General features: G+C 48.1%; 9 protein-coding genes across 9 annotated transcripts; 8 read left to right on the plus strand and 1 right to left on the minus strand.

Annotated features, from left to right (window-relative positions):
* Window positions 1–417: 417 nt before the first annotated feature.
* Window positions 418–2,040, minus strand: C8Q69DRAFT_485648 (hypothetical protein; the record flags this gene model as incomplete). The annotated part of the gene is made up of 2 exons (XM_028631843.1): window positions 418–1,539; window positions 1,594–2,040. The coding sequence occupies 2 exons, from the start codon at window positions 2,038–2,040 to the stop codon at window positions 418–420; spliced, it is 1,569 nt and encodes a 522-aa protein (XP_028486262.1).
* Window positions 2,041–3,036: 996 nt separating this feature from the next.
* C8Q69DRAFT_399986 (tyrosyl-tRNA synthetase) lies at window positions 3,037–4,482 on the plus strand (the record flags this gene model as incomplete). Its single annotated transcript, XM_028627876.1, has 5 exons — window positions 3,037–3,166; window positions 3,240–3,260; window positions 3,321–3,382; window positions 3,432–3,782; window positions 3,841–4,482. The coding sequence occupies 5 exons, from the start codon at window positions 3,037–3,039 to the stop codon at window positions 4,480–4,482; spliced, it is 1,206 nt and encodes a 401-aa protein (XP_028486263.1).
* Window positions 4,483–5,303: 821 nt separating this feature from the next.
* C8Q69DRAFT_460544 (hypothetical protein) lies at window positions 5,304–6,033 on the plus strand. The gene is made up of 2 exons (XM_028630171.1): window positions 5,304–5,429; window positions 5,491–6,033. Exon 2 carries the CDS (start codon window positions 5,506–5,508, stop codon window positions 6,022–6,024), a length of 519 nt encoding a protein of 172 aa, XP_028486264.1. The 5' UTR covers window positions 5,304–5,429; window positions 5,491–5,505; the 3' UTR covers window positions 6,025–6,033.
* A 1,060-nt stretch (window positions 6,034–7,093) lies between these two features.
* Window positions 7,094–8,292, plus strand: C8Q69DRAFT_443039 (hypothetical protein; the record flags this gene model as incomplete). Its single annotated transcript, XM_028628886.1, has 3 exons — window positions 7,094–7,345; window positions 7,409–8,188; window positions 8,260–8,292. The coding sequence occupies 3 exons, from the start codon at window positions 7,094–7,096 to the stop codon at window positions 8,290–8,292; spliced, it is 1,065 nt and encodes a 354-aa protein (XP_028486265.1).
* A 966-nt stretch (window positions 8,293–9,258) lies between these two features.
* C8Q69DRAFT_505510 (hypothetical protein) lies at window positions 9,259–10,289 on the plus strand (the record flags this gene model as incomplete). The annotated part of the gene is made up of 4 exons (XM_028632716.1): window positions 9,259–9,331; window positions 9,389–9,558; window positions 9,659–9,762; window positions 9,842–10,289. The coding sequence occupies 4 exons, from the start codon at window positions 9,259–9,261 to the stop codon at window positions 10,287–10,289; spliced, it is 795 nt and encodes a 264-aa protein (XP_028486266.1).
* A 730-nt stretch (window positions 10,290–11,019) lies between these two features.
* Window positions 11,020–12,304, plus strand: C8Q69DRAFT_460548 (arylamine N-acetyltransferase 2). The gene is made up of 2 exons (XM_028630172.1): window positions 11,020–11,556; window positions 11,634–12,304. The coding sequence occupies exons 1-2, from the start codon at window positions 11,141–11,143 to the stop codon at window positions 12,226–12,228; spliced, it is 1,011 nt and encodes a 336-aa protein (XP_028486267.1). The 5' UTR covers window positions 11,020–11,140; the 3' UTR covers window positions 12,229–12,304.
* A 775-nt stretch (window positions 12,305–13,079) lies between these two features.
* C8Q69DRAFT_399566 (major facilitator superfamily domain-containing protein) lies at window positions 13,080–14,593 on the plus strand (the record flags this gene model as incomplete). Its single annotated transcript, XM_028627859.1, has 2 exons — window positions 13,080–13,535; window positions 13,598–14,593. 2 exons carry the CDS (start codon window positions 13,080–13,082, stop codon window positions 14,591–14,593), a joined length of 1,452 nt encoding a protein of 483 aa, XP_028486268.1.
* A 1,856-nt stretch (window positions 14,594–16,449) lies between these two features.
* On the plus strand, window positions 16,450–19,073 carry C8Q69DRAFT_460554 (hypothetical protein). The gene has a single exon (XM_028630173.1). It carries the CDS (start codon window positions 16,669–16,671, stop codon window positions 18,847–18,849), a length of 2,181 nt encoding a protein of 726 aa, XP_028486269.1. The 5' UTR covers window positions 16,450–16,668; the 3' UTR covers window positions 18,850–19,073.
* A 685-nt stretch (window positions 19,074–19,758) lies between these two features.
* C8Q69DRAFT_460565 (isoprenoid synthase domain-containing protein) lies at window positions 19,759–21,725 on the plus strand. The gene is made up of 5 exons (XM_028630174.1): window positions 19,759–19,980; window positions 20,091–20,771; window positions 20,837–20,865; window positions 20,924–21,192; window positions 21,271–21,725. The coding sequence occupies exons 2-5, from the start codon at window positions 20,192–20,194 to the stop codon at window positions 21,695–21,697; spliced, it is 1,305 nt and encodes a 434-aa protein (XP_028486270.1). The 5' UTR covers window positions 19,759–19,980; window positions 20,091–20,191; the 3' UTR covers window positions 21,698–21,725.
* The last annotated feature ends 441 nt before the right edge of the window (window positions 21,726–22,166 follow it).

Below are 22,166 nucleotides of genomic sequence, written 5' to 3' on the forward strand. Positions count from 1 at the left end.
GCCACTTAAAAAAGGTCGCACCCTTCTGCGTGGCTTCCTCGCCAGCATCAAAGATCACACCTTGTGGTTTCTCGCTACTGAAGCATCTGGTGTACAGCAAAATACTGGGCTTAAACAGTGCGGGCAAAAGATTACAGGTAATCTTTCCGTCTTGCAATAGTGGCTCGAGACGTTGCTAGACGGGTGTAGAAGCCTCTTCAATGTAATCAATCAGCAGTTGGAGGAGTTCGACTTGTCTGGAGCCGATTGCTGTGAGATTTCGCGGATTGTCTGCAGGAGACCTAGTCACAGATATTGCCAGATTAGCGTTGGTCAATGGATCCGTGAAAGATCAATTTGAAGGGATAGAGGGAAAAAAGATCAGAAGGAGAAAATATAGTAATTAGAATCCATGAGACGTCCGGTCTTGTGACAAAACTAGTCTTCAAATGCTTCCCGGAGCTCGTCATCATACTGTTTCTTGTCACAGATTTTGCTTCGAACAACATAAGCAATATCTTTCTCCCAAAGGAATGGCATGACTAGATTGAATTCTTCGCCGTATTTGGAGCAAAACAGAGGTCGAATATGCTCGTCAAAAATTCTGAAAAGCCCAGAAGGGCTAGAAAGCGCAAGCGTGTACCAAAAAGTACCTGTCTCCCAAGTTCGGTTCATTATATCTGAAAGATACAGAGATAGTTCTGCATTATGAGATTCTCTCGATGTAGCGAGTTCGAGTTTATGCTCCTTTTCTTCCTCGGTGAGTATGTCCATAAACTCTGTCCGGATAGAATCGTATTCTGACGTCTCCAGCTGATCTATACCCTTGTTTGTCAGCCAGTGAGGGGGCATCAGCATTTCGATTGGTCTGGAGCAAGCCCACTCCAAATCAACGAGACAAGTTATATTCCATTCAGAATCCACGAATATGTTACTCTGGTGAAGGTCCGTCAGGTGAAATGTGAACGGGCCGCGACGAAAATCTCTCCTGAAAAATGGTGGGAAGACTGTTCGCATTGCACTTAGTGCGGCAAGTTGATAGGCGCAGTCTCCCAGGTCATTCACGGCGTTGGGTTGATTTCGAAATCGACTGTCATGAATTGATAGCTCGTCCAGAACGTAGGAATCAACAGTCGAATATGTGTAGTTGCGAGGCATTTCTGTCGGGATGTTCTCATTCTCCAGCTGATGGATCTCAGCCGAAAGTGGTCGATTCGATAGACATAAGAATCCATTGCTATCGATTATGAAAGAACCGATTTTGGGCAAGGGAATCCGGGAAATGCTTAAAAGGATTCGAGAAAGGCCACGGAAGAAGTTTGCTCGCAGCTTGGCATTATGATAGCCATCTATCCATGTTTCTGAGAGCATTTTCCCTTGGGTCTCCTCAATATACTCCAACAGAAGATAGCCAGTACCTCCTACATCACTTGAAAGCTGATCAGTGTACTGGTGACGTACGTAGCTCGAAGGTGTCGGATATCCTAGCCACGACAGAAGCCGGCAACGTAAGATATGAAAATATCGAGCAAATCTTGGTAAGTATTCGAATCGAGTGAACTGGACGCAGTTAGCACGAGATAACGAGACAACGGGGTGCTTTCGGTTCCCCACAGTTTCGCCAGAAGACAATGCGAAGCCATACAATTTCGCAATTGGCACATCTGAACAGTTCTCTTGAAGCCACGCATAGGCCCCTGCCTCGCATCGAATTTTCTCATCGCTATTGCCAGGGTTAAAAGCTTCACCCACGCGGTATGGAAGAGGAAACCGGACGAGGACACGACTTCCATTCCAATCATCCACTATCACGGGGATACAGACATTAAAGCTGCCATGTCGCCAGTCTTGCATTTCTCCTACATGACATTTGGCAGATGATTTTAGACCCAGATGGTGAGCAACAATGGTTCTTATCCATTCGCGCCGTTCGCTAAGATGAGTAAAGAAACGGTTCTGCTGTTCATAGTATGTCAATCGATGAAGAACATTTGATTCTAGTTCCTTGGCAACAGAGTAAGTTATCTCTTGGCCTCTAAGGAGTCGTCGTGTCTTGGGCATATCGACGGGCATGTGTTCTCATCAGGGGATCTAGCGATCTGTTGCTTTGAGAGTAATTGGGAAAGGGTCACGTGATTCAACCCCTGTCCCTGACAGAGCAATCATAAAACGAATTTGGCCAATCAGAAATAGGATAGCTGTGCATAATAATAGGCAGGATTATGGTAGAATTCCGCATCTCGATGTCCATAGCCACCTGTCTTCTGCGGGGCGGGCCCCAAGCACCATGGCGATGTGTCAAGAAGACTAGTATTTGGATTAGAGGAAGAGCCTTGATAACGAGCCTTTCTTCTCCGGTTTCTCCCAAGTCTCTAAATAACCATACCCCGCGTGTACTTACTGGCGCGTCAGTTATAAGCACTATTAACTTATAAGCTGCAGCCAGGGTTACAATACTGTGTCGCAGTGTTCCAAAGGAGTGAGCTGAGAATAGTCTAGCAACCTGCAGGTAAAAAAAGCCCTTCTTTTGAAGCCAGCATTTTCTTATCTCGCCTCTGTCAGCTTATTAACGGCAGTGCTTCTAACTATCAGTTAGTTAAGTTGGTTTCCATCTGCATCACCGCCTACTAACTAATCCTAGCTAAGTACCTGGTTATCTAGGTAGTCAACAAATTATTAACTGCCAACTTGACCTATCTTGAAATCTAACATGCAGTATAAAACTTCAGACGTCGAAGGTATCACAGAAAGAGCTGGCATTTCTATGTACTAAGTCGAGGGAGGAAAGGTCGGCAGATAGACGCATGGTATAGAGAGACGCAGGGGGGGAGGGGCGCTGGTTGTTGATAGATCGTTTCGAGACCATATGGGCCCTGGGGGTCATATTAACTGCGTGTTGGAAGACCACCCCTGGTCTGGCAGGTAATCTGATAAGGTCAGGGTGAGAGTACTACTCTAATCACATATATATAACTATGAAGCTTACGCAGTTGGATATGTGGTCCATTTGGATGCTTAGTTCCCTTCCTCTTTATATTTGCCCTTTCACTACCTATCATGTCCACATCTCTAGAGATTGAGCAGAAATATGCTCTGGTGACCCGTCGGCTGGAGGTTCAAACTGAGACGACTGTACAGCAGTTGCATGCTGTCCTCAGCAGGCGAGAAGTAGTCAAATATCAATGGAGTATATTGAGAGCCCCCAGGCCCGACTTCTCCCTAGGTATCTATGTCACTGACCACTGTGCCACATGAATCAGTCACGGCGCCAACAGGAAAGCGTGAGTGTCCGCGGGTGTCGATATGGATTCCAGTCTGAGAGTTGACTTGACGAACGATAGCACACATTGGATACTTGATCCCATTGCTCAAGTTTGCTGATTTCATTCGAGCGGGTGGCGAGGTAAATCCCCTCCTCCAACTCAAGGCCGCGAGGAGCTGACCCTTTCCAGGTCATCGTGGAACTCACCGACACGTACGCGTTCCTTGTGAACTACAAAATTCCCTGGGAACAAGTCCTTCACCGCACTGCGTACTATCAGGCTTTGATCACGGCTGCCTTGAAAGTAGTGGGGATTCCCCTGTCGAAGGTTCAAATTGTGCAAGCGTCCACATATCAGGGAACCTATTCATTTTCGGTGGACTTCTGGAAGCTTTGCGCCTTGTCTTCCCTGCATGATGTTCGGAGAACAGGCGCGGAGGTCGGATCTTCGACCATGCTAAGCCCCCTCCTCACGCCAATCCTTCAAGAATTGGCCGAGGTGCACTCAGCAGTGGATGTGCAGCTGGGCGGAAAGGACCAGGTAGGTAGCCTGACTTGGAAATTGGACAATGGCTAGCTAACTGATGCCAAAACCACAGCGCGGCATCTTTGAGTTCGGCGAGGAGTTTCTTCCTCGGCTTGGGTATCCCAAACGGGCCCATGTCCTGAATGAAATGTTACCTGGTCTGACTGGGGACAAAATGTCCTCATCCTATGCGGCTCATACGAAAATCATGTTCCTCGATGATGCGAATACGATCCAAGAAAAGATCGCTGGAGCTGCATGCCCCATCGGCGTAGTCGAGGGCAACGCTATCCTACCCATTGTGCAACATATTTTGATGCCGCTCAGGGAGCTACATCTGGCGGATTTCCCTCAGGCTCTTTCCGGTGAATTGGACACGGCTGATGAGGTGAGCGGCCACCGTGAAGGTGGACAGGCCCCCTTCAATGGTCTGGACGTTCAACCCGGAACCCTTTTCAGTGTCTCCGTTCGACGAGATGGAGACGGTGGCTGTGAGGAGCATCAGCACTACCGGTCGTATGAAGACCTCGAGCAGGACTATAGGGCGCACCGCATTCCTCCTGACTCATTGAAGGCCGCCGTGGCATCTGGCCTTATCGAGGTGCTGGAGCCTTTGCGGCAGATCTATGAAAGCAGCCCGGAGTGGCGCGAGTCAGACCTGCGCGGATACCCTGAAGATTGGCCTGTTCCAGCAGCCACTGTAGAACAGGCCTGATCAACATGCTGTCTGATATACTGGTGGTAACATGGTGTTCTTTGTGACAGACCCGCTACTTTCTCATGGATTTACGTTTCGAAAGGATCCTCTGATACTGGACCATAGCTAGTCGACCAATATAACCCCTAGCCATTTGACGGCTGAGGATACATTATCTAGACCCATGAAGAGTGTTCTGGACAGGCCGTTCAAACGCGCAATCTGCGTATACCAGTCGCTAAAATAGCTGCATGACGGAGCTGACGAAGACTAGACTGCGCCATACACACCTTTGTTCTATTTTACTCATCCTACTCTATGATTGTATTATATTTTGCTTCTTAGTACTTCTTTAGTCTGTCATTTCAGATGAGGGGAAGTATTACTTCGTAGCGTGCAAATGAAAATGCCAGCCAATACGGTCCTAGAGGAGTGTATAGTCTGTGAAACCGCGTACTTATATCTCCATCAAGCCGGAGGGCCTGTCTCATCCTCCTGCACAGAAATCCTTTCCATTCATCTGTAGGTTTCAAACCTTACTACATAGACGAGATACACACCTCGAACCAGGTCGTTTGGCCCCAAGATGACTCGAACAGACGACGACCGGTCGACCCCCCCTGTGACCATTGATCTGGAGCGGCTCAATACGAAGGACCACGCTGAAGCGCAGAGGCTCCTGCAAGCCGCGCAATCTCCAGGATTCTTCTATCTCGATTTTCGCAATCACGCAGCTACGAATAACCTGGCGGCGCAAACTGAGGACATCTATCAGCTGGCGCGCCGCTATTTCGCGCAACCGAGGGAAATGAAGGTGAAGGATGTCCGAAAGGATCAGCCGGCCTCCTGTGATCGAGGGTATTGCCCTGCTATCTTCTGTTTCGCCAACCGGATTTGTAGGATGATAGGTTAACCGACATGAAATCATTAGGTATAAATTCTGCGAGAGCGACGAGTCGTTTGAGGTATATTGTTCCTTCCAGATCGGAGCGATGGAGTCCAAGGGCTAACGAGAATGAGAATTAGATATCATACGATGAAATGAAGCAAGGAACTCTCCACCTGCCTGAGCTGCTGGGGGAAGAGGCATCCCTGCTGAACACATTTCACAATGAATGCCACTCCGCAGCGCATACGCTTTTGTCATGTCTTGCAGACATGCTTACCCTTCCCCTGGAGGACTACCATCAGGACGGGGAGCCGAGTGAGACTGGATTCAAACTCGTCGCGGAGCCATCACTAGAAAGGGCCAGTGAGGTGCAAGAAAACAAACACACCGATAGTGGCACCTTGACGATTCTGTTCTATGACAAATGGGGCCTACAGATCTGTCTCCCCACGCCTGAGAACGAATGGGTGTTTATCCCGCCTCCCCAACCTGGCTGCGCTTTGGTGCACGGGGGCAACTCGCTGCAGCGCCTATCGAACTATCAACTGCAGTCTCCGTTGCATCGTGTTACTCAGCCTCAGGATGGAGCGGCGGAGAGGTATTTTCTCTCATACTTTTTGCGACCAGCAAAGACAGTAGCGCGCCATGGCGTCGGGGATTTGCCTGATTAGATTATGTAGTTAGTTAATGATGGCTTTCTGCCAGTCGATCAAAAAGGAGAACTCCTACTTAGTCTAGACTCTACCTGGATCTTTAACAGTTAACTAAAGACAATTGGTGTATGGATCTCGGACTCACCTGTGTTGGTCACTGACTCACGGCACAGTCAGCACTGTTCATGGTTGTTGTCAGTCTTGTGTAACGTCCGGAATAATAATCGAATGAATTTGACGGATTCATGTGCTCTCAGGGATCTAGCGTACAATGAAAATTCAAAGCTGAAGAAGAAGAATCGACGAGAGATCTCCGACGAGGAAGTAAGTTATGCTCGGTGATTCTGCAACGCGGAGTAAACTATTCCAATTTTGTAAATTTTCAAGGCAAATAAACACCAATGATAAATAAGCTAGCGATAGAATTTCTGAGGATGAGGTTGATAAAACTGACGATATCTAAGTATGATCCAGTGAGAATTCCCCGGAGTAATGAAGTAGTTACTGGGACCTTCAGAAACTCGACCAATAGTGTCAACAATAGACTTGATGTCTAGCAGTCCTGCTCCAGCACCACTAAGCTTACGATCATTTGCTGATCCCCCTCCTAACTCCAACCCTATCCCTTGTCGATGTCTATTATTCCGAAGGCGAAGCCTCGTCCGCGGCCATCCACCAGTCGCACAAGTTGATTTGAGCTCTGGCCAATGTTGGCGCTCCATTGGACATGTACTACTTAGGCCTGGACACTTACACATACTCTAGGATCTTGGCTAACGTGCAGAAGTTAATCTGACGTGCAGAATTAGTCGCTCTCAACCACGCGTCCTTTATCAAACCCTATCGAATGCAGGTGCACCGAAGTAGTATTGCCCGTAGTATTCCATATGCATGATTCAAGCGGATGAAACTGTCGTGGTGGCTAACTAGGTCTGAAGAAAGCTCCTGTATCGATAGTGATATGTACAGTACTTAATTACATGATATATCTATCCTACTAGAAGAAACCACCGTGTTTCGATCACCCCCTTTGGGTGTTCCAAGTGTCATTAGTATTCCAGAAAGTGCCACAGAGGTTGATGTGAAGATGTCCGACTTCAAGTTCGTGCCCACCATCGATCTCGCGATGTTAGACAACCCGAGCTCCAGGACGCAGCTAGTGCAGCAGCTTCGTCAAGCACTGCTAGACGTGGGCATGTTTTATGTGGCCAACCCTCCATTGAGTCCCACGGTAGTTGCGGAGGCCAAAACACAATCCGAGGCCTTTTTTGCACTCCCTTTTGCAGAGAAAACGAAGCTGGACATTGCCAATAGCCCTAGCTTTCTAGGATACGCGATGGTAAGAGCAGCATTGGACTAGATAAGATCATGGATTTATCACTGATGGCCTGGATAACTGAAGCTAGGGGCAGAGCGAACCAACAATCAGGTCGATTGGCGGGAGCATCTAACGCTCGCATCGCCTGGTCCTGAATCCATCTCCGGGCCTGTCTACCGGCGCCTTCTAGGGTCTGGTCAATGGCCGTCCGCCTCGTTGCTTCCCCGGTTTACTCCCGTTTTGCAGACACTCTTGGCCGAGTCAACGGCACTGGTAACGACTCTCCGGCGGTTGATTGCTGAGGCAATCGGGGTGGACAGTGACAAGCTGGAGTCGTTGTTTGATGCTCACCACCAGCAGTACCGAATCCGACTGATCCGCTATCCGGAGGTAGCAGCCTCCGCCGAGGAAACCCAGTCGCTAGGTGCCCATCAGGATACGTCCTTTAATACCTTAATCTTTCAGATCGGGGCACAGCACTGCCTGCAAGCGCGCAACAACCACGGCGAGTGGGTGGACTGTCCTCCGATCCCAGACCAGCCCATCTTTGTCGTCGGTCGAGGCTGCCAGGCGGCAACACATGGTCTTTGCCGGGCCCCATTCCACCGAGTGATTCCTCCTGCCCCTGGCAGCGGGAGTCGCCTCAGTATTGTGGTCACCACAGGCATCGGATATGATACCCCGCTGAAATCGCCGAAGACCAGTGAAGTGCTGTCCACGATGCGTACCCAGATTGTAGCCAATAACCCTGGGCATGAGGTGAGTCTGAATGAGGGCCTGGAGGAGGATGACGAATTCGAGACCGTGGGCATGAAGGTCTTGCATAAGCTGGCTAAGAGTTATCCCGAGGTGACAAGACGTTGGGTAAGTAATTTGGTGGTTTGGGGATCGAAAACCGGATTAGTTTCACGCTGACATGTCTCTATATATACCAGTACCCCGAACTGTTGGTTGAACCCTCCCATTGATCATTGACCGTGATGTTTTAAAACTCAGAATGCATAAAGATGTCACATTCGAGTACAGTCTGCACGCTAGACGTGCCACAGAATATCGCCCTAAGTGATAATTAACGCGAGCAAGCTGGAGCACACTTAACTAGTTAAAATTATGTAACTTACATAAGAATTGCAGACGAGGTCACCTCCAAGTTAATCTTATGAGCTACTAATTAAGCTTGGGGGGTCTCTATCTACGTGCAATATGTTATGTTGGGAGATCTGTTGGAATTATTTAGTGTCCTTCCAATCTAACAGGAGAGTGAGGTTGTCTTCCACAATAATCATCCTGATCCGCGGCTTCCTGTACATAGTCAGGTGTCGGAATCTGGGGGCAGGTGGCATAGCGGTATAAGCGTCACGGTGGCAGGCTTTTAGCCCTCTTCCTCCTGCTTCATTCCGTGGTGCCTCTTGAGATCTAGAGGGAAAGAGGATTGAAGATCACGGGTTTGAATCCCATTAGCTGGCAACAATAACGCTATCTGTAACAAGACTTAGCTAGACTGGGTAGGGATGTCTAGGCAAGGTTTACTACAGGCGGTGGCTGGGGAATCACCAATCTACCATGCAACGACATGCTTGGAAGATCTATCGTACAACACTAAAGCCTATCACGCTTACTTTGCATCACACCGTCCTGTGAAGAGGTAGCTAGATCGGGGCCATTTCATAATACAACCGTTACTACTCCGTTACTTCACGCATAGAGATAACCCCAGCGAGCTGTGAGGGGAAGTGCATGCCCTTCTCAGCTTTGTTCAATTGTTGCCTCGCATGGACTAGTTGGATCTTACGAGGCGGGGAGTTGAATATCTTCTGCGCTTCAAGGGCAACTCATCCCCATTATTGCTTGGTACCTAAATGGTTATAAAAGTTAGCTGAATCTGTAGCCTGATCCAGCTTTTGCACCCTGAGCTCCTAGTAGTTTGCGCCATGATGTGGACAATTCAGGATTCACCGCGCCCTCCTCCGCTACTTGTCCTTGGCCTGAGTCGTACAGGCGGCACGTGTGAGTCTCCATCCTTAAGCCTTTGACAGACCTACTGATAGCATGCGTCGACAATAGCTCTAGCAACCGCGCTGGGTCTGCTCGGCTACCAAAGATTGTACGATCTTGATGATGTCGCCCACGGAGGTCCAGAACACGCCGACTTCTGGCTTCAAGCCGTCCAAAAGAAACTATCCGGAAAGGAGGAATTCAGCTATGATTTCGACCAGCTCTTACATGGATATGATGTAGGTCTCGTGTCCCCTATTCCCTGGATCCCTGATCATTCTTCTCAGCCATGGGTTTGCTCTTATGACGATGGTTTATTGGGCGATCTAATATACACAGGGCGTCCGGAACATCCCCTTCGCAGCTTTCGCAGCTGAGCTGATTGCCCACTATCCATCCAGCAAGGTGATTCTTCCCACTCGGGATGTCGACAGCTGGCACATGTGAGTGATGTCTGCACCGCTCGCAAGTTTTAAAGCACCATGGCGCGATATGTCAAGACTTACAGGGAACCAAATACAGCTCCTGTCTTACAACTGTCTACCAGCGCTCTAGAGACCCGATCTTACAGTTCCTGGCCCTGTTCGATACCAATTCGCGAGTGTATGCCAATCTCCTTCGGGGCCTCCAGCAGATCCTGTACAAGGGCGACTTTCCGAACTATGGGAAGACGGCGTTTTACGAACACAATGAATATATTCGGCGCAACGTAAAGCCAGGAAATCTTCTTGAGTACAATGTGGAGCAAGGTTGGGAGCCCTTATGTGACTTCCTTGAAAAGGAAGTACCAATGTGTGCCTTTCCGCGAAACAATGATCGGAACATCTTCTGGCAAGGGTGTCGGAAAAGGGATAAACGGGTGGCGAAAAAGGTGCTGATTCGTGCTCTCCCACTCTGTAGTATGCTCCTTATTGGTCTGGTGAGCTGGCTGTTACTGGGGGCAGGAGATCCAATTGACAGGGTCAAATGAATCTCCCAGATAAGCTGTCGGATCCTGCCTACAGGCAGACCTCCTGTCGGGTTTCTCCCACGCCTTCTAGCTCCACTCACAGAGACAAATAGGCTGAGATAGTTGCTAGAGAATCCAAGCTCAGCGAGCTTCGCTCCAGATAAGCTTCTTGGGCAAGAACATCATTTTCCCAAGTATTAGTTATCCAAATAACTTTTTTGAGAAGATTAGCTTGACAAATCGCAAGCTATCATGCTGCGAGAACAATGCACATTACATAAAACCAAGATATAGTTATGTTTCTTTGTATAATACATACGCGGCCCTTGGTATGTGGTTCCTGCCAGCTGGCTCTGATATTTAGCCAGTGTCCTTTGTTATTTTTCTCTTCCCCCGTTCTTCCTTTCTATACATATATGTCCGCTTGATCGAATCAATTGCGTTCGGCCCTTTACACCTTACCTAAGCTGGAGAAAATCTAGCATAAAGCTAGGAGCGTGAGATATATAATCACGTTCCCCAGTTAGCATGTGACATAATAGCGCTCAGTATAGGAGACTAGCGATTAGTCTTAATACCATACTCCTGCTTACCATACTATTTGAATATGATCTATTGTTCAAGTTTGCCAATTTAATATATTGTACATATATTCATACTATCACGGACCCATATTGTTCCGCCCCCGATCTCCCAAAGTACCTACCCAAAACAAACCCCTCTTTCCCTTCCCTCCTTCTAAATTTAATGTACTCGTAGAGTGGCCTATCTACTTCGATAAACTACCTTGAGACTGTTATAGAAGACCACTAAGGTATTATTGTGGCCTATCCCCCGTCCGCTTTCTTCCATCCATATCGTCAGCGGTGGAAATGGATGCATCCCGAGATACTGCGGTCGAGGCATCGGCCTATTCGACAGATCAAATCATTGCCTGGCTCAAACATATCCGCCTCCCGAATTCATATACAGCGTATATTGACGACCCGGGGAGCTTCCCGAAGACTTATGAATCGCTCCAGACAGTGATGAGATGTCAGATTTCTCGATTTCCATATGAGAATCTCTCCGTGCATTATTCACCGACCCATATCGTTGATATTCGCCCCGAGGTCCTCTATGAGAAACTGATGGGTCACAATGGGGCCAAAGGACGAGGCGGCTACTGTATGGAACTCAGCATTTTTTTCCATCACATGCTCCGTGGCCTGGGATTCCACGTATACATGACCGCCGTCCGAATCCGCCCCCGGACTGACGGGGTGCCTGGGGGAGAATATGGAGGATTGTACGTCCTTCTATTATACGATCTTCCTTATCTACCCACCTGACAAAAGATTCCCGGACAGCTAATGTGCATGATAGTACCCATATCAACAACATTGTGCATCTGCCTTCCGGAAAGAGATTCTCCGTTGATGTTGGGTTTGGTGGAGATGGCCCTATCAGCCCACTTCCCTTGGACGAACCAGGGCGAGCCATTCCAAATATCGGCCGGCAGGAAGTTCGACTCATCCAAGACTACATCCCCAGACAGAGATTCCCGGAACCGAAGCTCTGGATTTACCAGTACCGTAACGGGCCTGAGCAGGAATGGAACTCGTTCTATAGCTTTGCCGAAATGGAATTTTTTCAGGATGATTTTGAGGTGATGAATTGGTTTACCAGTGCAAAGAGCTTACACCGCTGGACCGTGCTAGTGGTGCGATTTCTACGGATGGCCGAAGACGTACTTTTTTCAGCTCGTTCTGACTTACCGCTAGACCAGGACATCACTATTACTGGTAAAGTCATGTTGGTGGACAATGCCATCAAAGTCAACCTGGGCGGCAAGACGCGCGTCGTGCACACGCTGAGCTCAGAAAAGGATCGACGCCAGGCACTCAAAGATTACTTTGGCATTTCTTTAACAGATGAAGAAGCGCGGGGTATCATAGGGTGGGATCAGGCACTCAGTTGATCCGATAGTTATCTACCATGAACAATTTCTTATGTAAGAATTCAGGGGCAAAGTGTTGTTAGAGTGAATACTAGACTTATTTGATTTCTCTCTCTCTCTCTTCAGTTTCCATAACTCATTGACAGTTCTATATTCAGCTTGGTCAGGCTTGAGGTAAAAGTATATTGTGCAACCCCATTAATACTAATTATCTGGTGACCAGGGTTCTGATTTCATCGGCGCGGCTGGAACCGAAGGCCTATTATTATTACAAAGAAACACCAGGAGTCTACCAAGCGATACAGCTTGATGAATAAGGCGAGTTGCAACTGTTGTGACATTCTCTCACTTATTGTGGCGCACCGTCTCCTGCATCAGGAAGGTCAGCGGATGCAAGTTGTCAGACCAACACACTGCCCCCCATGTATTAATTGCAGCATGGGTTCTTATCCTCATTAGGTGGGCTGCTTCTTCGGGTCGTCGTGCTAGACATTCTGGACCTCGTAGGATCGTTAGCTCTCTGGGGTTCCCATCCCATCTAATTCTGATTGGAATAACATATCAGCAACTCCTGTCCTAGTATCTTTCTGTAATTCTAGGGGATCCCTCCCCATCATTCGGGACGCCCTAGTAACAGTATGGGGAAACCAGTTCGGGTACAGTACAACTGAAATGTACTCCTGGTCTTGTCAGGATTGCATGAAGTGAGGTGAATACATATTGAGACCAGGGTGCGTGGCACGATTTATCTCATCTGCTCCCGACAGATCGACGGCCAACCGACCTCAATGTCGCTTTCACCTCATTCAGTGACGAGAAGAGTGTATATGGAGTCCAAAGGCGAGCCGTTAGTTGTTGATCGGATCATCCCAATGGAACCAGATGACAAGACAACACCTGGACACCCTCTCGACAGCGTTGTGGAAACAACACCGGTCGTGATAATCGACTTCGATGAGTCCATCCAACACCCTCACAATTGGCCGAATGTCCAACGATGGTCCATCCTGATCCTCAACACTCTGATCAGCCTCCTGGTGAACCTGTCCACAACGATTGTAGCTCCCCTGCTGGAGACTATCTCAGCAGAATTTCACATGGACCCCCAGGTGGAAGGACCGCTGGTGATGTCGAGCTATGTGCTGACCCTCGCACTCGGGCCCTTGCTCCTGGCGCCCTTCGGGGAGCTATATGGGCGCGTGGTCCTGATACAGTGCGGCCTGCTAGTATATCTGGTGTTCAATCTGGCATGCGGATTTGCAACGACCAAGGCCCAGCTCATCGCCTTCCGCGTGTTGGCGGGGATTGGGAGCGGAGCGGCCCCCGTGGTAAGTCTTGGATCGCTTCCTCACTATTATTCTATGTTTTCCTGCTCAGAGACTCGGTGCAGGTGGGCATCGCCATGATTAGCGACTGCTTCCGCAATGATGAACGAGGGACCGCCTTGGGGGTCTTGAACATGGCTTTTATTCTGGCTGCTCCCCTGGGGGCCATCGTGGGAGGATTGGCCGCCCAATCTACGTCCTGGCGATTCATTTTCTTCGCACCCTCCATCGCGGCGGGATTGCTCGTCCTCGTTGGGCTCTTTGTGTACCACGAATCCTATCCACCGGTCATCCTCTCACGCAAGAAAAGACAATTCCAGCACGACGGCCATCTCGTGTGCAAAACGCCCTATGACGATCGGCACCCGACCATCGCAGACCTCTACTATAAGACCATCATCCGACCCGTATACTTCCTCACCACGCAGCCCATCATTCAGGTCCTCTCGCTCTACACGGGCTATATTTACGGCTTGACGTATCTCATCTTCTCCACCTTTACCAGCTTGTGGGAACAGCAATACCACGAAACAGCCTCGATCGCTTCATTGCACTACATCGCCGCAGGGATCGGTTATTTCATCGGGATTGTCGCCTGCATCCTGTTCGCGGATCGAATTTACCGTGGGCTGAAAGGGAAAAACAATGATATCGGGCGACCAGAGTTCCGGATCCCGATGATGTCTGTGAGTGCTATCCTCATCCCGACGAGCCTCTTCTGGTATGGCTGGACGGCACAAGAGCACATCCAGTGGGTGGTGCCAAATCTGGCGATTGTCCTCACCATGTGTGGCTGTACCATTGTCTTTCAATGTACGACGGCCTACTGTATCGAAGCCTACCCACTGTATGCGGCGAGTGCCTCCGCAGCGTCCTTTTTATGCCGGGGGCTCTGTGCTTTTGGGTTTCCCTTATTTGCACCCAGCCTGTATGCACGGCTGGGGTATGGCTGGGGCGATAGCATACTAGGGTTTGTGGCGCTGATAATTAGCGGGCTGGTGCCCGTGGTGCTGTGGAAATTTGGGGTTCGACTGCGGAAAATAAGTAGCTATGCCATCTAGATAGAATTGTCGGGTTGCTTCTTCTTTCTCCCTTGATAAACCATGTACGTATCTGGCTCGAACAGCGCAGATGGTGCGTAGATGATTAAAGAGCTCTACAACGCCTAATAATACTGGTAGACAACCGAATAAAAAAAAAAAAAAAAAAAAAAAAAAAAACTATGATAGATGTATCAAGGGCATCATATGATATTCAAAACATTATCTAGTTTACATTCCATTTCAGTTGATTTTGGAAATACAGTGGATTCATCCTTGTGGGCGTGGCAATTAGTTAACTAGGTAACTACTTCCTATGGACATGCTGATTTGTAACCTAGCCCAGACCAAATTGGTTCACAGAAAAGATAAGACAGCAAAATATTCCATCCTCAGACTACAGCCAAAATATTTTCTTGTTGCCTTTGCTGATCTATCAAAGTGGTTTAACCGGATATTGAGGTTAGGAAGATCGGATCTTACTCCAACGACTTACTTCTCGTTTCTAGCAATGCCCGATCATGCTGAAGATGGTGATTTTAAGCAGCCCCTGTTGGGAAAGGTTGATGATAATAATAATAATAATAATAATGGTTTGGTGGGCGCCAACAATAGAGAAAATCGGAGAGATTAAGGTGACAAGCGTCATCTCGGACTATTCTCCACCGCTCTTCTCCTGTAAGTTGTTTCTTAGACATGTTACTTTCCTATTCCTGAGTTTCTCTTTTTGTTTTTTTTTTTTTCCCTTTCTCGAAATAGCTTACATCCGACCATATCTCACGACCTTGTTTTCTTTCGGTGCCCCTAGGGGCTCCAGTAGTGGTCGCCCGCGCCAGCAGCCAGCTTAGTCAGCAGAGTAGTGGCCAGATAGATCAGTTCAGCTCGATTGAGCCCCTAGATAGTTCCTCAATCAAGCATCTTCGTCAGCTCCAAGATTTTCCTTTTACATGGTCTTCAGCTTCACTGCCAAGCTGTTAATCTTTCCGTACCTCCTATTTGAGTGGGAGGCATAAAAGCGATAATTTTGGGTAAGTTCTTGACAAGACTAATTACTTTGCGGCTCATCTTGTATCATATATATATATATACAGTCATAGCTGACTAGGCAGAAGTAGCTTAGAGTCGAGGTCATGGCGAGTACCTAAGCCGAATAGGGAATTTCTATAGTTATAGTAGGTACCTACTTTAACAATAACGAGAAGGATTGAAGACTACTTAGTACGTACATTGAACCTGCTGGGTTCCAGAGAGCTGCTATTCCAATTGTAGTGGCAAAGTTTCAAGCTGGGAATTATGTCGGCGCCTAGAGCTTACCTTGCATAGTGTGATTGCGTATGCATGCCTCAGAGAGGCCAAGAAAGACACCTAGAGAATAGGTGTTTTAGTCGAGTGGTAAGGTATATCAGATTCAGCCATTTAAATAGTCTTGAGGTCCCTGACAGACAGTGTTTTCAACAAGTGGTAGAGAACGCACCGGAGACCCCGGCCTGTTACCTGACTGTCACCTGCTGGAAATCAGCCACTAGGGCTGACAGATGCAGAATACGAATCCTACTGTTGTTAGCTGTGAGGGATACCTTGCTTGAAAGCTTAATACTAAATGCAACTGTCATGAAAGATGTTGTCGACTCCATCTGACGTGCATCAGCCCCTGGCTTTGGAGGGTCATATGGTTATTATCAAAAGTTAGCATAGCATAGAACTTTGGCTGGGGGAGAGGAGGGGGCGGAGCAAAATCGTGAGTATATTAAGAAGGCTGAGATATTTGTATCTCAGCTCTGGTCTAGTTTAGCCATGGACCCGTTTGGAGATAAAGCACATAAGGGAAGTTAGTGGACTACTGTAATAGCTTTACAAGAAAGGTTGATAACCAATGGATGACAGGCAATGGTGGTCTTGCTCTTAGCCCTTGCAAGCACTTCAAGCTCAATAAATCAGGTCTCTGGTTTGGAACATGTACAGATAGATAGATGGCCCCATGTCTTTTGCCATTGGCCCACATATATAACAGGACTGATTGCAACATTCTGGCGCAATCTGAGCAGTTTCTTTTGTGATTCCCTCCACACTGGGGTGCAGCAAGAATTTGCTTCTAGATGGATATCGCGATCTGTATCCCCCTAGCTCTTCTCTATGGAGCGTGCGCGCTTCTCCTTATCCACGGCCTAGGCTTCCAACTGCATATGCGGACCATAAAGAACAGTGAATCCTTCACATCCCCAATCGATATCCAGGATGGTCGTTCAGGTCCCTCAGGACAGGGATCGAATGCAGACCGCCTGACTATATCTCAGCAATATGATGAGTATAAGGAGATGTATTTCAAACTCCAGAATGTGGAACGGCATCCGGAAGTGATGCCGCGCGCCAAACATCTTCTACTTGCGTTCCTGTCTGAAGCAATTCTTTGCGCCCATGCGCAGCATAGTGCAATCCTCGCCATTGAGCGATTTTCCCCCAGCGCGATCGCCGCATTTATGCGCCGCGAGCTGGATCACATCACGCATCAATGGCAACAGTATCTTCAGCGGCGAAAAGAGGGCCACGCCCGGGAGTTGTTTTCAGATGCGGATGCCGCAAAACGGTGGCTCGTAAAAAAGGCCCCAGTCAAGCTGGTGGACGGCGCGTGGCTTGGTCAAGTCCACACCGTGGGGATTCCATTTGCATACCGTTCCATTACCAAGGACGCCTGGCAGGTGCTCTCGGAGGAGCTTGGGGACGGCTATCTGGAGAAGAACCATGTCCACGTGTATCAGAAGCTAATGCGTCAAATTGGCGTGGATCTCCCGGCTGCCGACTCGGCGGAGTTTATACAAGCCATGGACAATGATCCTTGCATTTGGAAAGGTGCAATTGCGCAACTTCTCATAGCCTTGTTTCCAAGTGAATTCCTGCCGGAGACTCTGGGATTCAATATGCATTTCGAGATGTTGACCCTGGAAACCATGGTGGCCGCTACGGAGCTGCGCGAGGTTCACCTCGATCCCTCCTATTTCAATTTGCACATTTCAATCGACAACGCCGATTCGGGACATATGGCTATGGCGAGTCACATTGTCATGAAATACCTGTCGACCGTGCAGGCGGTCGAGGGAGCAGATGCCGCCCAGCAGGCCTGGAAGCGCGTCCAGGCGGGATTTGTGCTCTCCAAGCATCTCCCGTCCCACCAGCGCAGTTTCCCCAACCAAGGTCCCCTTGCCATAGATCTTATGAGGATCTTTCAAGCTAAATCCGTTGCATGCCATCGACTGCATGACAACTGCCGAGTGAGATTGGGCGGCCGGTCACTGAGCACCTGGCTCAACCCGGACCATTTCCAGCGGGAGCGATGGCAGACGGATTTTCTGGACTGTCTCAGCAACGATAGGCTGTGGGTGCGAAAAGGTGACAGTGCAAGCAGCCGACTAGTCCAGCAATGTGTCTGGGGTGGACCCATGTTTGGTGCGTTCACCGATTCTGAAGTGGCCACGATCAAGAACTGGATCGATAGTTTGGCACCCGATAGTCCAATGACATATTGGCATTTCATCGGATGGTCTTGCAGCTCTGATGAATCCCAAGTCAGCGCCAGTGGCCCAGTCAATCTCGAAACCGTTTTCCGAGACGCGAGGATTTCTCCTAGTCACCTTCCTCCCCCAGTCCGGAGCATCGATCTCAGCTTTGTCCCAATCCTCCATAAATTGATCCCACTTTGGTTCGTCCACCCATGTCTGCTCGAGTCGTGTCTACGGGTTCCAGTTAGGACCACCAACTCGATCGGCTGTTCGGTGGTTCGTCTTCTTCGCGCCCAGTATGGCTTTGATGAAACCACTGGGATCGCCGGAATGGATGAGATACGCCGGGCAGGATGGGTCGATTTGACTGAGATTGGCATGGAGATTATCTCTCATGTCGAGGACATGCCTTCCAAACCCAAGGATGTCGCGGATGTCCTAGAGCGGTGGCCGTCGGCATTTGCAGAGACGATGCTCGCTTTGGCAATGCGACCCCAGCAGTGTTTCTGGTCCCTGCTGGGTCTCACCCAAGCATTCGTTCATCTGCACCACTGGCTTGCCCTGTCACCGTTGCTTTCGCGGAGGACGAGAGCTATCGTCCACCGTATTGCACTGCAGGAACAAGTGAGTTTGGATACGTGTATGAAGGGACTTCAGGAGCAGGATCTGGCATATGAGGATTTTTGGAAAGGGTATGAGCTTGGCCGGGTTGAAATTGACGGTTGTTTTGAGAAACGCAAATCAATCTCTTCGCTTCAATCCACTATGAGAAAAGGAGCCTGAAGTCATGGCCGGTTTGTTATTAGGCAAATACTACAGGAGCATTTGAAACCTCGGAAATGAGATAACTAATCATAGCAAGAAATTGTGGTAACCCTGAATATCATCACTCTACCACAGTTAGTAGTTGTCGTTGGCGAAACGATATAAAATGAAGATAACAGTTCATTTTACGCTACTCACTCGCGCCTTCATCTGATTGGACGTCGTCATCTGGATCTCACGTGCTCTTTACTGCCTTCCTTTTTCGTCTGATCAGGTGATCTTCCCTCCCTAATAATCAAAACAAACAACTATTTTCTACCTGTCTAACCTATTATTTTACTACCTCTACTAATCTGCCAGCTTTATGGGATTTCCTAATCGATATACCCCATTCGCTCTACTAGTTATCTATTATACGTCGATTTAACCCAATAGGGGAGACTATAGGCGATCACTTACAGGTTCCTGTAAGGTTAAGATATGATGAATTCGAAGGTTTAGGCACACAATACAGTACGATCATTTCATTAATGTATACCGGAGCCTGAATCCAGGCCTCTGAATACCCAGATGAAGTATTGGATTGTCCACCCTTTCCCTTTCCAGCCTCTCTGCCAAGCTCCCAGCACCTGCGGTACTTCTTGCATCGGGCATCAGACCTGCGGCAGCATTCAAACCACCCATGGGGTTGTTGGCGCTGGAACCGTTGGAAGAACGGACCCGCGAGTACTGATACGTAATCAGTATACCATCCCAAAAGGCACAACGACGAAACCCTCTTTCCGGATTTCTTCCGACCTGATCCGCAGCGATGGCTTGGCCAGCCGCTGGAGCACTATTGTTGGCTTTTGTGAGGGGTCCTAGGTGAGTAAGTTAATTGCTGCCCGGCAAGCTGCATAATCAGTATTTACTTATCTAGAGGAGGGGTAGGGTTTAGCGTCATTGCAATCAACAAGGATTGAATCAGGATTTCCAGATGAAAAATTGGCCCACTGAATATGTAACGGGTTATTGCAGCAGACACGGGAGAAAATTGAATTGAGAAGTAGAATAAACTTCATGTTCACTTAGTTTCCAAAGCCTTGGACTAAATTCATGGTCGATGTCGGAAAAGGTCAACTGAAATAATAAAATGACGGCTCCTTAGAGGTCTGGCCCCTAAGTCTGATATAAAATCATTCCATATTCGCGCTGGTATGTGCATATGGAATAGCCATTTAGATCATTTCCAAGGAACTCACACAAAACCGAGTATACAGGTCACTTGACCCTTCGCGTAGGGTCTTAAATATCGTATCGTTCGCCCTTGCCTTACGCTATTTTCATCATTGCTTCCGTCCCATCCCAATGTACCGATACAATGGGGTTCTATCTATCGAAGCCCCAGCTTCAAAAACGGCACTCTGGTCCCATTGATACGGCCACTAGAGACCGAAAGACTTATCAGCAGAGCTGCAGCGGATTATCTGTTTTCGATAGTCTATATTCGACACAGTCCCTCATGCCTGTTACCCATGCTCATGACCCCTTAGCCCGCGAAAAGGAAGATGAACACCCCACATTCCCTTTGTTGTCTTTCATCTGGGACCCTGAATCCCCTCCCGAGTACCCAGAAGATGAGGATGCGATCAAATTTCTTCCCTTGGAGAGGGGTTTCCAATGGGTGAGCCAATTACCCGGCTGTCGTCAATCAAAGCATTGGGGAAGCACAAAGAAGGTGACCATGCAGTTTCTGGATGAAATTCACACAAGTATGAAAAATAGTGTGTCAAAATTACCAGAGGAGTTGCAGCAGAGATCCGATAATATTGAACGTGCAAAAAAGGAGCAAGATCTTATAGAAACAGCAGTAAGATCAATAACACACATGATGCCCGATGCAAGCGCGGTCAGGTCAGGAATCATTGCACAGTCTATGTTAATCATTTTCCTCCACAATGGTATGTAATACTTTTAGGTATTTTGTTACATATTTCTATAACTCTAATAACTAACTTCTTAGCAGATGTGGTTGAACTAGATCCTTCGCAAGCAGTACGTCTTCACCATGAATGGAGTAGAGTCTCTCAATTTAATCATGAGGCATCCATAGGGCCACACAGTCGCAGATGAAATTATGCATCTCTGGAGAGAAAGCACCGATGGGGAGCTGCAGATTCCGGAAGCAACACTTCAGGGGGGGAATTTCCTTCACAGTTTCACAAAGCGTGTTCTGGAAGAAGACCCAATCAGCGGCAAGGAGCTCTTGAAAGGCGCTTACCGATGGGTGGTCTTCACTCGAGGATATAAGACTATCCCGCCGAGCACTTTTGAGAGCCTGCGGAGCTATCTAGATTACCGCGATATTGACATTGGGAATGAGTCAGTTCATCTGATTAACTCTTTATACAATGATATACCCATTGAGTAATGTGAACGCTAACCACATTGAATTATCAGTCTCCTCCTAGGACAAGTGGCCTTTGCTTGTGACGTCCGGTTTTGTGAAGAGGACAAAGCTATATTGAAAAACCTGATCCGGCTCTGGGAAGACCACATTTCTCTTGTCAATGATCTATACTCCTTTCACAAAGAATACGAAAAGTCAAAATCTGGCTGGCTGATACTGAATGCCATTGATGTGATCCGGAAGACGAATGGGGTTTCGACCTTCACCGCGAAGAAAATAGCCCGAGAAATTATATTCGACCTGGAAATCCAGTTTTACAAAGAATTTAAGAGACTCCTGGATCATAGCTTGCTGAACTCTTGTCAGGAAAAGTTGGCGAAAGGAATCGCGAAATGTATGGCAGGGCATGTCTATTACTCTGTCACCAACCCTCGTTATAGTGGACCAGGAACAACAGTATTCAATAGCACAGATTAGAGGAGAGATTAAGCTTAAGGATTCAGCATGCTAATTTACCTAGATACTCCCAAAACAGTAAATATTTCACGATATTCGACATATCTTGACTTTTGAGATTCCAACAAAATAACTGGAATGTAAACCACCCTCTTTCAGTAATACAGATAAAATGCTCTCAACTGAAAGGGATCCTCTGGCACTTCCAGCCTGCTCATTTCTCTGAGATCGAGCTCTAAAGCTCTGGGCTATCTAAGCTATCTGGCCTAAAGCGGAAGGAGGCAGGCGATATCCGCCTGGTCCTAGGGACCCAAAATGATTCATATTTAGCGGCGTACGACGGATCTCTCATTATGTCTGCTGCTAGGAGCTGTAAACTCGATTCTCATGATGGCACGCATCGAATAATCAAATACTCCAGTCAACCAGGCCGGCTCCGCAGATGAGATGTCTCGTCGAATGAAGTATCCATCGGCTGAGGTCCAGCACA

The sequence above is a fragment of the Paecilomyces variotii genome, assembly GCF_004022145.1.
Source record: "Paecilomyces variotii strain CBS 101075 chromosome Unknown C8Q69scaffold_3, whole genome shotgun sequence".
In the NCBI taxonomy this organism is placed as follows: domain Eukaryota; kingdom Fungi; phylum Ascomycota; class Eurotiomycetes; order Eurotiales; family Thermoascaceae; genus Paecilomyces; species Paecilomyces variotii.

What these genes read in the sequence shown, in the direction of transcription:
- C8Q69DRAFT_460544 (XM_028630171.1), top strand. Translation starts at nt 5,506, where the DNA reads ATGAAGCAAGGAACTCTCCACCTGCCTGAGCTGCTGGGGGAAGAGGCA.
- C8Q69DRAFT_460548 (XM_028630172.1), top strand. Translation starts at nt 11,141, where the DNA reads ATGGATGCATCCCGAGATACTGCGGTCGAGGCATCGGCCTATTCGACA. An exon ending in GGGGGAGAATATGGAGGATT is followed by an intron (nt 11,557 to 11,633) that starts GTACGTCCTTCT and finishes TGTGCATGATAG; the next exon opens with TACCCATATCAACAACATTG.
- C8Q69DRAFT_460554 (XM_028630173.1), top strand. Translation starts at nt 16,669, where the DNA reads ATGGATATCGCGATCTGTATCCCCCTAGCTCTTCTCTATGGAGCGTGC.
- C8Q69DRAFT_460565 (XM_028630174.1), top strand. Translation starts at nt 20,192, where the DNA reads ATGGGGTTCTATCTATCGAAGCCCCAGCTTCAAAAACGGCACTCTGGT. An exon ending in AATCATTTTCCTCCACAATG is followed by an intron (nt 20,772 to 20,836) that starts GTATGTAATACT and finishes ACTTCTTAGCAG; the next exon opens with ATGTGGTTGAACTAGATCCT. An exon ending in GATATTGACATTGGGAATGA is followed by an intron (nt 21,193 to 21,270) that starts GTCAGTTCATCT and finishes TTGAATTATCAG; the next exon opens with TCTCCTCCTAGGACAAGTGG.